Consider the following 19432-nt stretch of genomic DNA (forward strand, 5'->3'; position numbering starts at 1 on the left):
ATCATTTGACTGCTGTTGTACATGAGTCTAAGAGTGAATGGAATATTTTTATATGTTCATTACTTGAGTGATTCTGTTCATTATTTGGCTATTTGAATGCATTATTTATCCTGTTTTATGCATCGTGTGACTGTTGTTGTACATGTGTCAAAGAGTGAATGGAATATTTGTATGTTAATTACTTGACCAGATCTGTACATTATTTAGTTATTTTATTGCATTATTTATCATGGTTTATGCTTTATGTGACTGTAGTTGGACATGTGACAATAGGTAATTGCAATATTCATGGTGCATTTGTTGATTTATTCTGAATATTATTTGATTATTAAAATGCATTATGTATCAGTTTTTAGGCATTATTTTGATGCTTCTGTACAAGGGTGTATAAGTGAATGTAGTATAACTGTCCACATTATTTTATTCAGTTTGTACATTATGTAACTAACTGTATGTTATTATTCTGTATGTTGTACAACATCAAAGCAGCTACGATTGGACATCAACGAGGCGGTCGATGATATACTGCCAGTAGGAATTGCCCAGAAATTCTGGGAGCGATTATCAGAGGCCGGGACTAGTACAGCTCCGGAAGAGACGGAGGATAGGAAACCAAGGGGTAGGAACGTCGACCATCTGTATTGTCGACGAACCCCTACAGAGTTTCTGAATTGTATAAAGAGTTTAACTCCACGGCAGAAGGAAGCCGTACGGAACTTGTACATGAGTCTAAGAGTGAATGCAATATTTGTACATTATTTAGCTATTTCTATGCATTATTTATCCTGTATTATGCATCATTAGACTGCTGTTGTACATGAGTCTAAGAATAAATGCAATATTTGTATGTTAATTACTTGAGTGATTCTGTACATTTTTTGACTATTTGAATGCATTATTTATCCTGTTTTAGGTATCACGTGGTTGCTGTTGTACATACTAGACCCTAGCCCTCAGGCTTGTTAAACCCTTAGGGAAAACAAGAACCGTGCGCCAAACATCGAAACACAGTACACCTTAAATTAAACGGGTCAGGATAAATGTTCATTACATATCACAAATAATGCATTACAGAAACTAAAACTACGCATTACACTACATAATATGTACATTATGTATATCTGTTTTAAAAAATGCCTACGCGCTATGCATGTGCAACCCGAGACGAATTACTGCAGCTCGTGTATATGGACAACGTTTTTTAAACTTAGAACATACTACACCCTAGCCCCTAGGCTTGTTAAACCCTTAGGGAAAACAAGAAACGTGCGTAAAACATCGAAACACGACACAACCTAAATTAAACGGGGCAGGATAAATGTTCATTACATACCACAAATAATGCATTACAGAAACTAAAACTATGCATTACACTACATAATATGTATATTATGTATATCTGTTTTAAAAAATGCCTACGCGCTATGCATGTGCAACCCGAGACGAATTACTGCAGCTCGTGTATTTGGACAACGTTTTTTAGACTTAGAACTGTAATAGCCGAGACTTAGATTTCTCGGGAGTTACGAAATAAAATACTAGAACTTTTATTAAAGTATGAATGAGTATTTTTATTTCGTGAAAAAGGGTACAGTTACAATGTTTTTTTTCAGAATCTCAAACTAAATTACAATCTTTGACGACGAAAATAAAAGTCGAGCTAGACTATAACATTTAGAAATCCCTAAGGGCTACTTTGGCCTTCGTCACCGGGCCGTCTCGGCCCCAGATTTTCGAACGAGCCGGGAGGGCGAGACCACGAGGGAAGACAGCCTCGTTGGCCAGCCGCAACACCTGCCAAAGCGTACAAGAACGAGAATTAGTTGCATGATATAGAGACAACTAAAAGAAGTATGAAAAGGGAAGGATAATACTACCTTTCCAGAAATGAGGAAGTGCTTAGGCTAAAGGGAGCAAGCCCAGCCGGCACCCTTCTCCAGCAGCTGCAGGGGCTCAGAAAGGCTGTGTTAAACCAGCTTGTACCCTCCTTTTTCAACCAGCCATTGTCAAGAATATCCATAGCAAATCTCAGCCTTTTTAGTGCACCTGCACAAGGAGACAAAATTTATGAATGAATCAGAGTACTCTCCACAAACAACCAAAATGCAGTTAAAGGGGCTATAGAGTGCAGTAGCCACAGCAAGTCCACGAGTACGCCCCATAAGCCACTAAAATCGGTTATGAAAAGAACTGGAGGGCCAGAGTACTTGCACTGCAATGCCACAAACAGATCAGCTGCTTTGTGCAGCCTAAAGGCCAGTAACTGCACACACCACAGCCTTGCAGGCTTTCAGTTACACCTCCCCTCTATATAAGAGATAAGCACTCAGCCTCCTCCACCCTCATCAACACCACAAATAATCAATACAGTGAGCCAAGAGAGGGAGTGGCCGAAGCAACGGGTGGAAGTGAGGGAGACCAAGAGCCGAGTTACAGATAGCAGCCAAAATCAACACACAACAGGTAATCTTCCAACAACTCAGTTGCATCATATAGCACACAAATAGCTAAAGCATGAGAACTTAAGAGCACAGAAGCTCAAGAACATAGGAGCATGCTTTAGAATCCCACATCTTATCAGACCAGTAAGTGAAACTGAGGATTTAGAACTTAGGACGACAAAATAGTTGTTCCGCAATCAAGTTTCGCAAATAAATCAAATAATAGGTGAGTGAGGGACTTAGCTTCGGGTGGGCTTGAGGGGCAACGAGAACTGAACTGCGACAAGGCAGCTGGAGCAAGCCGACGGTCCGGGAGAAGACCGCGTGGTCAGACGCCGTGCTGAGTGCACGACGACAGCAGCACGGTCAACCGCGGCCAGGCTCGACAGTGACATTCCTCTTGCCTGCTCTGATGGTGTTGAGAGGTAGCGACCTGACGAGAAACAGCGACGAACGGCGCGACCAGCGTCTCCACCACGAACAAGCAGCGACAATTACTTGCCGAGTCGGGTGCAGAGGCCGCGGCGACGGGGTGTCGCGACAGCGGCGGTACGTCAGAGAGAGAGGGATCTCTGGGCCCCGATCAACCCTCGCCGGAGACGGAGGCAGTGGAGACGGCGTCCACTGGAGTAAAGGAAACGCGACGAAGGGGGGGCTGTTCCCACCGAATCCGGCGGGTGCGAATCGCGGTCGACCCATGACGCAAAGGGTTCGAGCCAGCGGTGCTCCGACAACCGAGCCGAGAGGCCTGTCGGCGATTCTCCGATTAGTGGAGAGGAACAGTGGTTTCCCGATTAGGGATTTGATTTCCTCAGTTTGAGGATTTCTTTTTGATGAAGATGAAATGGGAGAAGCATTAGACGGATGGGAGTATATTTTGGGCCTCTCTTTAAAAAAAAGGAGAAATAAAGTCTGGGCCATGATTTTATCTCTTGGGCCTGAAATTATTTGAGTTGGGCTAGATTTTTTGTGAAGGAGAAAAGAAATGGGCCAATTAATTAAGCTGGGCCTTAAATTAAATATTCGGGGCCGAGAATATTTTTAGGTCCATTAACTTGGCTGAAGCCATTATCCTGGTTTAAGTCAAAAGTATAATGGAATTAATTCCCTAAGCCACGGAAGGAGCGAAAGGTTAAACCGTGTGGGATAGTTTTACGAAAAATAATTAAAGCTGACTTTTTAGTCACAGAAAGTATTTTAAAATACTTAAGATAATCCGGGAATATGTTAACACCCGAACAGATCGGCCAGATTCAGAATAAATTAAATTGTCGATTTAATTAAAGAATTTAGATCTCTAAGCTTTAGAAAGAAAGAGATAAAATAAAAGAGCACACGCTTAGGCATGCATTCATGCAAGGTGAATAATTACTTAAAGCCTAATTTAAGTACATTATTTTTTGAAAAGGGACGTCGTCGCTCGACGAGTAAATCTCAAGTCAGACAGCGCCCGTTTGAAAGAGTTAAGCAAACGAGGTGGGCTTTTCTATCCTACATTATGTGTGGGCTTTCTTTCCTTTCAGAATTTATGTGAAAAAGCATGAATATTTTCAGTGAGTTGTCATGCCATGTTTTGTTTTGTGATTGCCTATCTGTTAAATCGAATTCGGGTCCTAGTAGGTCAGTAAATCCTACTCGGACTAGTGTACACGTACGGACCGTGAGCTAGCGCCAGGTTGACCGGTCTAGGGGTCGTGAGCTAGCGCCAGGTTGGCCGGCCCAGTGGTCGTGGAATGTGGCCACATTCCCGATTCACACAGCTGATATGGCATATCATCAGAAGTTTAAAAGACTGCAGTCTATTTCAGAAAGAAATAACAGATTTTAGTGACCGGGACTTATTTTCAGAAAAACCCCGCGTTCACTCAGCTTGGCTGACAATTAAAAGAAAACAGTTTTCGGCATAAGCCACTGAGTATATCAAGTACTCAGCCCTGCATATTGTTTTCCTTAATGTGCAGGTTGATCGATCGAGGCAGAGGAGGTGTTGGGATAGAAGGCTCAATAAGTAGAAGGATAGCTGGTGTAGTATGTCTTCATACATATTATACCTGTCTTGGAACTCTTCCGTTGCGCAGACTTAGACTTGTTTTAGTAAAGACAATGTCCCAGAATTCACTCTGATTCAGTATTTTGTTATCTTTATAACATTCAGACAAATGTTTTTCTTGAATTAAGTAACTTTTATGATGAGTTAAGACAGTTCAGTATGTTTAGTCGCGAAATAGCTACACTTTCTTTGACTAGGGAGATGTGGTCGTGACAAGAACATACTACACCCTAGCCCCTAGGCTTGTTAAACCCTTAAGGAAAACAAGAAACGTGCGTAAAACATCGAAACACGGCACAACCTAAATTAAACGGGGCAGGATAAATGTTCATTATATACCACAAATAATGCATTACAGAAACTAAAACTACGCATTACACTACATAATATGTATATTATGTATATATGTTTTAAAAAATGCCTACGCGCTATGCATGTGCAACCACGAATTACTGCAACTCGTGTATTTGGACAACATTTTTTAGACTTAGAACATACTACACCCTAGCCCCTAGGCTTGTTAAACCCTTAGGGAAAACAAGAAACGTGTGTAAAACATCGAAACACGACACAACCTAAATTAAACGGGTAAGGATAAATGTTCATTACATATCACAAAGAATGCATTATAGAATCTAAACTACGCATTTACTATACAAAATATACATTATGTGCAACCCCAGACGAATTACTGCAGCTCGTGTATTTGGACAACGTTGTTTAGACTTAGAACATACTACACCCTAGCCCCTAGGCTTGTTAAACCCTTAGGGAAAAATAAGAAACGTGCGGCAAACATCAAAACACGACACAACTTAAATTAAACTCGTCAGTATAAATGTTCATTACATATCACAAATAATGAATTACAGAAACTAAACTACGCATTATACTATACAATATGTACATTATGTGTACGTTTTGCGCGGCTTCCTCCTTGTCGAACTGCACAAAGCCATAGCCCCTCGAGTTCTCGTTGTGATCGACTGCGATCTTGCAAGACAGCACAGTTCCGAAGGCAGAGAAGGTCTTGAAGAGCGCCTTTGTGTCGATTGCTTGATCCAGATTCTTGATGAAGAGATTAGCATATCCACTTTTCCGGAGGCTAGGATCTCTGTGAGAGAACATGATCCGGATTGGCTTTCCATTGACATGAGTGAAATTCAAATCATCTTTTGCATTAGAAGCTGCACATTATCACAATTTTAAGCCATCAAACATAAAACATTTCACTCAGGAATTGTATCTATCATCACTTATAAGCTGCTAAATGAGAATCATAATTCATAAGGAAATACGAATTGGAAAATTGTACACACACAGTTCATTCATATTGGGGATCTGAATAATCAAATCACACCATCATCACTATTAACTCAATGATATTCCAACAAAAAAAATATGTGGAGTAATGAATTGGAGATGCATGCTAATGAAAAAACAGAATGAATTACGATCACATCATAACACGAAACCAACGGCCCGGGCATACACATCATAAAACGCGAGTGCAAAATCTAATGATTGGAACTTCTGACCAACAACAGGCTTTAATTCCTCAGAACAGGCAGGCACAACCCTAACTGTTTATAAACACGAAACAGTACATGTTAAGCTAAAGATGCATTATATGAAATATACTATACATTACCGAACAAAAATAGTGCATTATATAATCATACTTATACATTACATGTATAATTTCGTCCAACTACTAAGTCAATATTAAAGCAAACACTACAGGGATGGCTATAATTCGCGGACATACAAACAAGTTTTGAATCTCATAGTATACAACACTCCTAGGCCCAGAAATTGGCAACCCTGGGGGATGATTGAACGCCCATGTCACATGAAATAACAAACCTAGTAGTATGAATGCACCGTAGCCACCACATAACCATAAACCGTCAAAAATGATTCGATAAAACATTACAGAGGCACACCAACATGAAACACGAATTTCCTGATCTAGATAGTTTGGTTATGCGACTGAATTTCAAAAAAAAAAATTGAAACCATCCAAATCAATAAACATGGGCGTCAATTGTTGGATTACCTTCTTCCATTGACAATCAAAATACCGTGGAAAATCTGTATGCGTTCTATTTAGATTCGATAAAGCTGTTAAACACCAATTATTCGCCGTGTGGCCGAATGTTGATAAAACGCAGACTGAAGGAGAAAGTATTAAACGAAATCTGAATGAATTTTGATGAAAAACTGCAATAATCCTCCACGGAGGAAATCATGGAGCATTCCATAACTAACTACAATAGAGATTCTCTATTTTGCCCTTCTCACGTTAAAAACTCATGAAATCTGATAATTCCAATAAAAAATTTAGCCCATTGGATCAGCATAAATAAACGGTGGAGATTAAGAAGAAGAAAGGATTAATAAGGGGAAAAGGATTTGAATACAACTCTATATATATATATATATATATATATATATATATATATATATATATATATATATAGGGATGTATTCATCTCCTTCTTGTATCTTTTGTTCTTTGTTCTTTTTAATCTCAGCCCCACGATTTTGACATCCGACGGTTAGATTGGTGCCACGTGTCATTTAATAATGCAGATTTTCAGTTGAATAATGCACACCGACTAATAATGCACCATTATAGTGTAATAATGCAGATCATCTGGACCGTTGATGAATGAGATCTAACGACTCATATTAAGAAGAATAAAGGATCTAAGGGATGAATAGGAGAATAACGCTCCCCTATATATATATATATATTAAATACAATAGTTTTAGTAAAAGCTAGTAAAAAACATTTGAATTAAAGAGAACAAAAAATGATGGTCTAGAATGTGAAAAGTGAGCATTCTACCGCTCGGCTACTAAGTTCATTTGTTTTATGCGGATTAACTATGATATTACCATGAACGTTTGGGAGTAAAGGCCAAAATTGGTCATAAACATATGTCCATTTTACGATTTTTGTCATAAACTTTATCTTTTAAATTTTTGCATCCTGAATATTTCAATTCGGATCACAATCGGTCCTACAATAACTGTTTCGTCAATTTTTAACGGTCAACGATTTTAATCCTAATTTTTACCAACTTAAACATGTTTATTGTGATTACCAATGCCCTAATTATAACCTTAATTATTTTAAGGAGATATCATTTAAAATACCAAAATAAATAGCCTCCTCCAAAGTGTCCAGATTCACCGCAGTTGAAACAGCCTCCTCCGCCGCCTCCACGGCTGTAGCCACCTCCGCTGCGCACACAATCCCTCGCCATGTGACCTGGCTCCCCACAGGAGAAACCAGCCCCGCCGGAACCGCCACCGCCGCGATTTCCACTAGGACATTCCCTAGCCATATGCCCAAATCCTCCACAGTTATAACATACTCCATCACTTCCACCATTCCGCCCCCGTTAGAGCAATCCCTAGCCATATGCCCATATTCACCACAATTGAAGCACTCTCCACCTCCTCCGCCGCTGCGATAACCATATATGTTGCTGTTATTTCTTCGATCACCACAATAGATAAACTAGCGTTAGACGAGAACAAGCTTAGCTCTCATGCGCCGTCATCCAGGAATACACTTCACCGTCCGATCGCCGTTCGGAGAAGAACGGTGTCGTCGAAGTGAGAGAGGGAGGGTGAGAGAGAGAACAACGGTACCGTCGCCGCTCTTACTCTTCATTTTCTTTTTTAATATTATTTATTTTGGTATTTTAAATGATATCTCCTTAAAATAATTAAGGTTATAATTAGGGAGTTGGTAATCACAATCAACATGCTTAAGTGTCAAAATTGGGATCAAAATCGTTAACTTTAAAAAATTGACGGAACAATTAGTTTAGGACCGATTGTGATCCGAGTTGAAATGTTCGGGATGCAAAAATTCAAAAGATAAAGTTTAGGACGAAAATCGTAAAATGAACATATGTTCAGGACCAATTTTGGCTTTTACTCAACATTTGGGGATAAATTCTATACTAGATCATCCGCTGCTTTTAGTACATGAGATGTTATCAAGATAAATTATGTGAGACGAACCAATTTGTTGATATTGGAGCTAGAAAAAGTGTTTCTTTGGACTAAGGCAATTCATGCAAGTAAGTAATTATGTTTTTGCTACTGAAAAGCGATTGTCCATCTCTTGAATAGGTTAATTAAGAATTTAACAGTTATGAGAAAATGTGACTTAGAATTTTAATAATCACAATTAAGAAATAAAACATAAATTTTACTTGATAGTAAACCTCCACCTCGTAATAGTGATAATTACTAATGCATTTGTCATGCTTCATACACACACGAGACTTGATGGCATCATCCATACCAATGACGTCAATGGAGTTAATCATTGAAAATTGTTCAACTTGTCTTAAGAACTTGTTTCAACCCATTCTCGTTCTATTCTTGCGAAGTCATTTTTTTTAATCAGTCAAGGATATAACTTGAATGATATTTTGATCCATATGTTCTAAAAATTCTGACAAATTATTTGTTGACTGAAACAACTCTATCATCAAGTGTAAAATAAAAACAAAGTGTCTTTTAAACCATGAGTTATTTAATGTCCACCCAAGTTCGACCCTAGAAGCTAACAAGTACTCCATCCGTCTCTCTATAGTAGGGGCATTTCTTTTCGTCACGGGATTCAAGAAAAAATGTGTTAAGTGAGCTAAGTAAATGGATAATAAAGTAGGAAGGAAAAAAGGTAGAAAGATGAAGAGAAAAGAAGGTTGTTGTTTTTTGCTAAAAAATAAAATGACTCAGCTACAGTTGGACAACCCAAACAGGAATACGACTCAGCTAACGGAGGGAGTAACACTTTTCTAACACTAAAAAATTCTCTCATACCCTCAAATTTTCACTCTAAATTTTTGCACAAAGATTGGTCGTGGTGATCAATGAGAACAATGATATGTTAATTGAAACCACACTGGAAGATGATCCAGGGACCGAAAATGAGTTGTGTCTCTAAAAAGTGAAGGCGAAGAAGCGAAAGAATGAGTCCCCTCACGTCGTGCGTCTATCAGAGTCGTTTCCAATAAAATAATTTAGTATTTCAATTATATGATTTTTGGCTTTCAATAAATTGTAATTTAAAGATTTATTTAATTTCAAATTTTAATTAAATTGGACTAAATACTCCACCTATCTCAATGAAGATGATATCTTTCTTAGACAATACAAGATTTTTATGTTGTACGTAGTATTGTTTTGTGTGTAAAGTGAAGAGAAAATAAAGTAAAAGAGAATAAAATAAAGATAAAAATGATTCTATTTTAAGTAATAAGTCATCTTGGTCGACATAAATTAAAATTAAAATCGTGTCATCTTCTTTATCAGGACAGAGAGAGTATATAACAAGAAAAGCGAAACAGAAAAATTACAGAAATGGAAGTAATGAATAATTAATTAGAGAAATGATGGCTTATATTAATGGCAATATAGTCATTTTATATATAATCTAATATAATCTAATCTAAAATATAATTATGTTTATCAAACAATTGAATCACTCCTTAATCATCTTATCTGCCAAACAAATGGAATATTTCTATTTAATTATCTTGCTATATCCGGTCAACACTATAAAACAGCCCTCATCACTTGCCTCAGGCTGGGGCAGAGTTGAATACAATGGATACCGCACCATATGGCCTACTATCCCTACCATTCTACTTCCACATCTAACTGCCATTTCTTATCTTGTCCACTTTCTGTTTTTTTTTTGCTTTCCCTATTTTGTCGTTGTCTACCCTCCCTTTCTAACTATTAATCATTTTCTTCAATCTCGTTTTATAACCAAACACTACATGTGTCTCCACCTTTCCACTAAATATCATCCACGCTGCCTCAATTCTTGATAAGAACATGAATATATATATGAATTGAGAGGATAATTAACTTTACGCGGGTGATTGATTTGGTGCATGCATGAAAAAGAATAAAATTGATCGGAAAGGGTACACTGGATTATTTCGATTGCTTAAATTTTTGTTTGAATGAATTCATTTTGGAATAGAATAACTGAATAATTACTACTAAAATCAAAAAATTTAAAAATAAGGTTTCTTTTTTTTAAATTTTTTTTTGGAGTACTATTTTATTTTTGTCTGTCAGACCATCTTGACCAGACCAAAGTCGAGCCAAGAACGATCATCTACATTCATCACGAGCTAGAAACCTAACCCGAGGCACTGTTAATCACGTTGTCATCCACCATAAGTGGTTTCCAGTGTCCTTCGAAATCAAGGATACAAAGGTAAAACGAGTCTATAGAATAGATCCCGTTTTGCCAAATAAACCATTCTTGGAATGAACCAAAATACCTTAATTATGCATGAATTACTACCCATCTTATATACCAATCAAATATTTAATTTAAGTTTGATTATGTTTTGTAGGACGCTTTATTTTTATAGTTATTTAATATGGTAGGGAAGAAGTTAATAGACGATAGAGATGAAAGTAAGATGGATGTCATATTAAAAAGAATCCACATGATATTCCAACAGGAGCATGATCGTGAGTGCGCCACAATCCATTTGACCACCAAATGGCTCCGCTCATTCGCCATCCAACTGTCCATCTCCAATTCAAGACACATACTGCATAATCTCCAAATCATTCTCTAATGCCGCCATAGTTTCCGGCGCAAGCACCACCTCTAGATCAACGCTCCCGTCCCCCTCCGCCCCCGGGAAGGCCGAGATCTTTCCGTCGAACTTGTTCGCCCTCCCGCTCCTCACCGCCAGCGGCCGCCCCCACCCAAAATCGTTGTCGTACATCGGGAACCTCGGTGAGCTTCCCATCGTGATCATCGCCCCATCGAAATTCCCCAGCGGAAACAGCCTAGGGTTTCTCTCCCAATCCTTCACCCCGCGGCGCACCGTAGCGTTATCGTGCGCCACCACATTCCGATGCAGCAGATCCGCGCTCCACCTCAGATCGTTCGCCAGCAGCTCCCCCGCCGTCGCCACCGTCGGAATGCTCTGGATCACGTTCCCGAAGTAGAGCGGCTCCAGCCGCGGCTCGAGGCGGTGACGGCAATTCACCGCCATCCGGAACGTCGTCGTTTTCCCCGCATCTATGTTCCTGCCACGTGTCACGGATCGCCACAGCTGCGCGCTCAGCGATTGGAAGGACGAGATCAGATCTGTCAGATCGTTTTCTAATTGAATTCCATTTCTACTTTTACCTTTGACGCCGTTAGCCCTGGCCTTCAGCTTCGCGATCGCCTCTCTGCTGAAATGGAAGATACTTTCGCGGAGGGGCTCGTCGCCGGAGAACGTCGCCGATGGGCCTCCCTCCGGCAAATCCAGCACCGCCGGAGAATCGAAGACGGTGTCGCGGCAGAAATTTGGAGGCCGGGAGATCTTCTTGACCCCCTTGGCCACCTCCGCAAAAGTATTGAAGAAATTCCAAAACGAAGTTCCATCCACGACGGCGTGATTAACGGTGCAGCCGACGAAAACAGCGTCAGCGAGCTCGGTGACCTGCACCGCCATCAAGGGCTTGCTGTGGCCGGCGTAGCTGAGGGTGCTGTCGTATTGGAAGAAGCGGCGGAAGGCCGGGGGGATGTCGTGATCGGGCGGCGGGAGGAGCGTCTCCGTGGAGAGGTGCGGCGCTTTGGCGTGGAAGAAATCGACGCCGGCGTCGTTGCAGAGGATGTAGACGTGGCCGGCGTGGTCGGTGTGGAGGCGGCCGGCGAGGGCGGGGAAGTGAGAGAGGGTTTTGGAGAGGGAGAGTTTGAGGAGAGAAAGGAGGTCGGCGGAGGAGAGAGGCGGAGGAGGGAGGAGGACACCCTTTTGGATGTATTGACATGAGAGCATTGGGAGGTCGGAAACGGAGAGCTTGAGGGATTTGACGGTGGATTTGAGGTCGGGGTATATCTTGCATTTTGAAACTACGACTAGTGAGGAAGTAGGCATGTTTTTTTTTTGTATTACTATGAGAGAGTGTATGTGTGTGTATGTGTGTGTGTGTGTGAGTCGAAGAGTTGAGGAGGTTATGTATATATAACAACATAAGGTTCATGCACTTTGGTAGTTATATGAAATCCGTTAGTCATTGGTTGTTATATAGAATATGTGTGTTGGAGAATTAATTTTTATCTGAATATGGATGCGTCACTGATATAATGGGCGTCATTAATCTATTGGATTAATTTTATGTTAATCCAGTGAGTAATTTATTTTGTATTCAGTATGTATACTATAAAAAAACATCAGGGTAAACTTGTCCAATTGATAATTGTATCCATCATATCATTGCAACAAACTCATTATATGCAATATTCTTGGAATATGACAAATGCATTTTCATCATTTAAAAACTGAAAACACATTTAAACATTACTCTGTAAAGAAAAAATAATCTCATTTTTCAATTTGATCCGTCTAAACTGAAAACACATTTAAACATTACTCGGTAAAGAAAAAATAATCTCATTTTTCAATTTGACCCGTCTACCAAAATTAGTTCTATGTCAAAAAAAAGATTTTTTTTAATATTTCACTTTACTATATCTACTTTTTTCCCTTTCTCTCTCTTATTTCACTTCATTTCATTATCTCTTATACTTTACCAATTTATGATGTACATTGACCCGAAGAATTAATTATAACACTACAATTAAGAGGATTGTACTATAAGTCGTCATAGATAGATACAAAATGGAGTATGTTTTTTGTGCAAATTTATTCATTCAAACATATGTAACTACAAATCCGTTAAAATCCTCATAAAATTTCCTTTAATTTGATATTTGGTATGCAAGAAATAATTTAAATTAAGGGAGTTATATAGAATTTAATTTTTTATAGATATTTAAGTAATTTCAAGGCAAAACACATCTAAGGTGCTTCTAAAGGTGCTTGTACTAATAGATTTTATTCAATAGGTCCCGTCTACAAATTTTAGATCCTTTACTTATGCATTTTGATTCATTATGTCATTTTATAATTTTTTTGTTTCATTAGATTCTTATACTAACGCATTCTGATTTAAGAGTTTTTTTGTCTAATTTTTATTTAAAGGACTTCATAATTTAATTAACTTTTCTTGTGTTAATTATATTTATTTATTTTGAAATTAATTAAGTTGTAATATCGACTTAAGAATCATTGGAAAATGATAAAAAAATTATAAGTTGATAACGAGCAATATCAACAAACTTTTTTATTTTTTCACTGATTCTTGAGTCGATATTGCAACTGAATTAATTCAAAAATAAATATGAGAAAATAGAAAAATAAATAATTTTATTAATACAAGAAAAGTTAATTAAATTCTGAATTCTTCTAAACAAAGTAAATATCTAACCAAACTGAAAATGTAAGTACAAAAGCCTCTTAAATCAAAATACATTAGCATAAAGACCAAATGAAATAATTTTTTTTATAACAACTTAATGAAATAAATGTAGTGGTACAAGGATCTAATGAACCAACAATTTTTAGGACCTAATAAAATAAAATGTATTAATACTAAGACTTACAAATGTGTTGTACCTATTTTCAATTGCCATTGAAAGTGGGTTATATCTATAAATATTAAAAAAACTACAACGTTATATTCGAATGTTCTTAGTATAGTCTATCGCTTTCTAAATATTTGAACTTGTTGTTTCATTTAAGGACGAGAGAAGGTCCAATGGCAACGCTAAATTAAGTGTGGAAGTCAGGATTAGAGAAGGTTAACATGCTCCATTTTATTCGTTAGCCAAGTTCACCTTCTTAGTAGTTTCAGACTCAACATCTTCGTTTCTTCAAGCATTCTAGCTTAAGAGACAAAGAAGTTCTTGTTTTCTTGTCCTTCAAGGTCAGTGAAGCTGTTAGATTTGATCCTTGCACAATGTAGTTAAGTGTAATTATTTGTGTTAGTATAAACTTTGCTTGCAAGTTTGAAATAAGGTACAAAAACCATCCATCTTTTCTGCATTTTATATCATTTCACACAGTGATCAACCGTCTCACTTGTTAAGTATGCCATTAGAGTTAAGCACCTACGAACGCATGTGTGTTAGGTAATTTTATTTCTCTTTGATTTCTTTTATGCCTGCAGGTAGGACAACACTTCAATTCTCGAGGTGATATCTCATATACTCCCTCCCGTTGTCCCATTAAAAATGAAACGTTTTCCTTTTTTTATTGTCACATTAAAAATGAAACGCTTCCTAAAATGGAAGTAACTCTATCTCTACTTTTTCATCTCTCTTACTTTACTCTCTCTTCCATAACTCACAAAACAACACTACATAAAATCTCGTGCCGATTTCCAAATGTGTCATTTTAAGTGGGACGGAGGGAGTACTTTGGATAGAGAATTTCCATAAAGTAGTCTCTCGTCTCTTCATTCCATACCTCATGTTTGCGTGTTAGTACAATTCACTTTATTCACAACTAATTTGAGTACTGGACATGCGCAAGTTATTTTCTTACTTTCTTACTTCTTTTAGTTAAGTCCAAGTTGCTTAGTCTAGATACTTTCCCAGGTTATTAAAATTACCATATGGTCGTTTACCTTAAGTGCCCAAGTTCCCACTTAGTTAGGTCAATTTAGTTCATGCTAGTAGTTAGTCTCAAAACCTAAAAGCTAAAGCGTGGTTGCATGGCCAACGTCCTCTAGCGTTTGAATCACGAAGTATGATTACCATCCTTGTGGGTACGACACCCCAACTTACCATATACTAATCCATAGTATCTTGGGAAAGTGGGAGCAATACAAATCTTGTTGACAGCTAGGTCGCGCGCATACAACATGTGTGGTTTTTTAAGCTTTGAACATGACACGATAACAACACGATAACAACACGATAATGACCTGATCCTGATATTAAACGAATTAAACCTTATTTTTAAACCCAATCTACACGATAAAAATATGATTTTCACGTTTTTAACCTGATTTACAAAAAAAATAAAATAAAGAAATAAAGTAAAGCATAAATTTTTTTAAAACTAATGAAAATAATAAATATTATTTCTTGTGAATTCATGTCGGATTATCGTGTTATGTCAAAAATTGTTGGCCCGCCTTAGTTTCATTTGGTGCTTTGTGTTCAATTTTTTTATAGTGATATTTGATTATTACTAGGGTTTGATTTGTACATATTTTAACATTTATAAAAATAATTTCAGAATTTTAAATCTTGTCCTTTTAGTAATTAGTAAAATAAAAAAGAGAAGGGCATTTTGGGTATGAATGGCTATTTTTGTATATATTCATTTTATAGTTCGAAGTAACTTTGCCTCTATAGTAGTATTATAATAGATAAGTACTCTTTCGCATATATTTAATGTATCGGTTCAATGAATTACTTAATTCCCCATGATATAACATCAACAATTTTCATTTTATTGTCAATACACACAATGAAATTAAGTGTGTTTCTATGGATTATGATTGCTACTACAAATTTAAATGTATTCCAAAAAGAAGTTGGGACGTACACGTACGACGATCTTAATGTTATCTTTTTCTTTGGCCACAAAAATAGGCACGAGTGTTTTCCCAAATAATCCTTCACCGTCCAACGTGTTACATTCGCAGCGAATTCCAACAACTAGTGTGTATACACACACATATAGTCTCTCTCAATACATTGATGAATGCATGATTACATATGTAAGACATATGTAACACGTGAAAAACAAGAAAATGCCAAATTTAATCGATCCTAATTTTCACTTTCGTTTCCACTCAACTCATATATGGTAGGCGCGCTAGCGCGCACGGACTCATATATATGACTTATTAGTGCATTTTATAAGATTTTAATATATAGTACTCCCTCCGTCCCAGTTTTGAAGTCAAATTTTGCCATAAAAGTCCGTCCCAATTTAAGAGTCACATTTAGAATTGTCCATATTTGGACATACACAAAAATTACACCCAAATGACATTATCTACACAAAAATAAACTAAAAATAAAACAAAAACTTAACCCCCCTAACCCCACCCCCAACCCCCCTCATTTGACTTTCATTTCTCTCTCACTCCACCTTCCCGTCTCTCTATTCCTAATCGAAGGAACCCTAATCGGCTCCTACTATAATCGCCGATCTAAATCCGACGATTACTCCATCACCGTTCGCTTCTCATGGCCGATGAATGGGATGCTTTGCCGGAGTTTGAATCATTGCCATCTTTCGATACACCCCCCAGAACCCTAATCGTCCCTGATACACCACCGGAAGTCATTGCACGGTTGGAAATCGAATGACCGGTCGATTGGTACCACCGATCGGGAAATCCATGACGGTTTGGGGGAGTTGACGGGTCTGAGGTCGTCGAAGAAACTGAGATTCCCCCACCGGCTGAGGTCTTCGATGGATCTGAAACCCAGCCACCGTCTGAGGGCTTTGACGGGTCTGAACGTCAACCACCGTTCCATCCCTATGAAGACTCTGAAACGCAGGCACCGTTGGAGGCCTTTCACTAATCTGAACGTCCACCACCGTTCCAGCCCTATGAAGACTCTGAAACGCAAGCTACCATCCCTCCCCTTTGACGCATCTGAACCTCAACCACAGTCTTCATCAAAGGTGGAGTACAACGAGAATGAAAAGGCAATGTTGTTGATCTTGTTGCCTAGCATGGAAGATCTCCTCTAATCTATGAGTATTTTTTCAATTCTAAGCCACCCCCTGTGTAGGGTTTGGAGGTTGTTTCAGTTGAATTGATTGAGGGTTATTGTTGTCTTGGTTGTGTTGGTTTGTTTGCTACTCCATGATGAAGTTTTTCTGATGAATTACATGTGATAGTATGTGTATTCACTGCATTGGTAGGTTTTTTGTGAACTTAGCCACCCCTTTGATGGTTTAGAGGCTCTGATTTGCAATTTAGCTCCTCTGTGATGAAGTTTTTCTTAGAGTTTTGCATGCTCAACTATGATGCCTCTGTATTTGTTGGTTTTTTGTGAACTTAGCCACCCCTTTGATGGTTTGGAGGCTCTGATTTGCAATGTTTTTTTTTACACACACACACACACATCGGAGTTCGTGACACATTTGGCAAGTGAGCTAACCCTGACACACAGCCCTTCATGGCTCGAAGACTAGCCCTGACACACACAGCCGCGCACCAGCCTGTGAACAAGCCCCTCCTCAGGCGCGTTCTCTAGCCTCCCGTTCGACGGGTCCGGGGCAGCCTTGGTCGGGACCGTAAACTCTCGCCATCAAGCGGGTCGGGGTCTGCAAGCTTCCCAAGCCCCAAGGCAACAAGCCTTGTAAAGGCCCACAGGGGAAATTAATCCCAAGTTGCGCTATCCAGGATTCGAACTCAGGACCTCTTGGATGGCGCCATATCCTTGCCTCCCTTCTCAACCAGTTGAGCTAGGAGGCTTGGATAGACAGCTTTGCAATGTTAAGAAAACATTGTTTAGAGTTTGTGGTGTGAGTTCCTCAAAAGAACTCCAAACATTACCCAATAATTCATCTATATTGGTGGCTAGTTTATCATCTTGTAGTGATTGTATGACCCTAAAAAAGCCAAGGTCCAACACATTGGTGTCTGGGGAGTTGGCTGGTTGGCTAATTAGATGGAATTTAAATCCATCTGAACTTGCAAGAGCCTCAAATTGTGAGTCAGAGGAGTTTAGGTGAGGTTTGGCATTGTCTTGTTGGATATATATCTCCTTGCTTGCATTGGCTGGCCACTTAGCCTTGATTGCTGGAATAATCTGTGCATTATGTATGAACAAATGAATGAATGACTAAGTGATGACATTACCAATGGCTGGTAGGAATGTGAGTTGAAAAAATATTCATACCTGATTCAAGAGACATTCTCTCATTGCTTACTTGTTAACTGATAGGATAGGCTTTGTCTCCAGTGTCCCTCTTGGCCTATTCTTTGATTTCCTTTTAGCTGGAACTTGTTCTGTGAATGGGAAATGCCTATTTTACCATCAAAGATGGTTTGCCCATCTGTGCCAAACTGTGGCCTACTTACAGCACACATGAACATCACTTTTGTGATGAATCTTTTTGATTTGCAAGACATGTAAGGCTCATCCTCATCCGGCAACATGTAGTATTTTTCTGAAGCCTTTATCATGTAAAACCATTTCTCATCAATATGAACTGTGTTGTGCATTGCATGATAAAGAAGCTTCCCTTCATCTATAGCTGGCTGAATATGAGTAAGACACCATCTCATTCTACTGATTTTGTTTGCTTCAGTGAGTGCTGGCTTTATGGCATTTGTATGTGGCCTTATCAGGTTATTCTTTGCCCATCTACCAACTGTGGTCTTGCTAACTTCCATCTTACAAGCAAGTTTTCTATAGCAAGATCTCTCAAGAAAAGACAATTGTCTGAACTTATCTTCAGCAAAATTTAGTTTACCTGTTTTCTTAGTATATCCTGATGCTTTGCCCATCATGACAACATGTTTCCCATCTTCAATGTGCTGCTTGGCTATCCCCCACAAGCGGCTCATTGTCCTTCTGTGCACTTTGAATCTCTTGGCTGCCTCTTGAAATGAACCATGTGGCAGTGCTCCAACTTGGCATAGCTGTTGAAGGAACTGCACAATATGGTTCTTCTTTTGGCTGCTCAAACTCAGGGTGGCTCTCGGCCCTTGCTCTGGTTCTGCCTCTTGAATCTGCTCCTGCTCCATCTCTTGCTCCATATCTTGCTCCATCTCTATTGCCTTATGATGAGGATTCTCTGAGGGTAATTTATCTATAAATACCTTTGGTTGGTTTGTTGGTAGGTCGAGTTCAAGTTTTTGGAGTAATGGTGGAGTGAATGTATTTATAGGTGAGTTTAGCTTAAATTTGATTTTGGATTTTTCCCTCCATGGGATTGTAATGAATTTTTCCCTCCTTAATTTGGAGTTTGAGTTAGTGAAAATGGAATTTGGTTCCCTCTTTAAATTTGTTGAGATGTGATGGCCGAAAAACATGGGTTTGTAATGTGTGAAACATTTT

General features: G+C 38.7%; 3 protein-coding genes across 3 annotated transcripts; all 3 read right to left on the bottom strand.

Annotated features, from left to right (window-relative positions):
• Positions 1-1674: 1674 nt before the first annotated feature.
• LOC121771437 (polyadenylate-binding protein 1-like 2) lies at positions 1675-7924 on the bottom strand. Its single transcript, XM_042168253.1, has 4 exons — positions 7657-7924; positions 5967-6074; positions 5410-5678; positions 1675-1794 (listed from the first exon to the last, which is right to left on the bottom strand). The coding sequence occupies exons 1-4, from the start codon at positions 7922-7924 to the stop codon at positions 1675-1677; spliced, it is 765 nt and encodes a 254-aa protein (XP_042024187.1).
• A 3033-nt stretch (positions 7925-10957) lies between these two features.
• LOC121798213 (uncharacterized acetyltransferase At3g50280) lies at positions 10958-12606 on the bottom strand. The gene has a single exon (XM_042197107.1). The coding sequence runs from the start codon at positions 12423-12425 to the stop codon at positions 11091-11093; it is 1335 nt and encodes a 444-aa protein (XP_042053041.1). The 5' UTR covers positions 12426-12606; the 3' UTR covers positions 10958-11090.
• A 5682-nt stretch (positions 12607-18288) lies between these two features.
• LOC121771521 lies at positions 18289-19143 on the bottom strand. The gene has a single exon (XM_042168355.1). The coding sequence runs from the start codon at positions 19141-19143 to the stop codon at positions 18289-18291; it is 855 nt and encodes a 284-aa protein (XP_042024289.1).
• Between the last annotated feature and the right edge of the window lie 289 nt (positions 19144-19432).

The sequence above is a fragment of the Salvia splendens genome, chromosome 1 (assembly GCF_004379255.2).
Source record: "Salvia splendens isolate huo1 chromosome 1, SspV2, whole genome shotgun sequence".
Taxonomy (NCBI): domain Eukaryota; kingdom Viridiplantae; phylum Streptophyta; class Magnoliopsida; order Lamiales; family Lamiaceae; genus Salvia; species Salvia splendens.

Excerpts from the sequence above, each read along its gene's own strand:
- LOC121771437 (XM_042168253.1), bottom strand. The coding sequence starts at position 7,924 with ATGGCTAGGGATTGCTCTAACGGGGGCGGAATGGTGGAAGTGATGGAG. Across the intron at positions 6,075-7,656 it reads GGAGGAGGCTATTTATTTTG|TTAGGGTTGTGCCTGCCTGT; the intron begins GTATTTTAAATG and ends GTTTATAAACAG. Across the intron at positions 1,795-5,409 it reads AGGAGGAAGCCGCGCAAAAC|GTGTTGCGGCTGGCCAACGA; the intron begins GTACACATAATG and ends ACGCTTTGGCAG.
- LOC121798213 (XM_042197107.1), bottom strand. The coding sequence starts at position 12,425 with ATGCCTACTTCCTCACTAGTCGTAGTTTCAAAATGCAAGATATACCCC.
- LOC121771521 (XM_042168355.1), bottom strand. The coding sequence starts at position 19,143 with ATGGAGCAAGATATGGAGCAAGAGATGGAGCAGGAGCAGATTCAAGAG.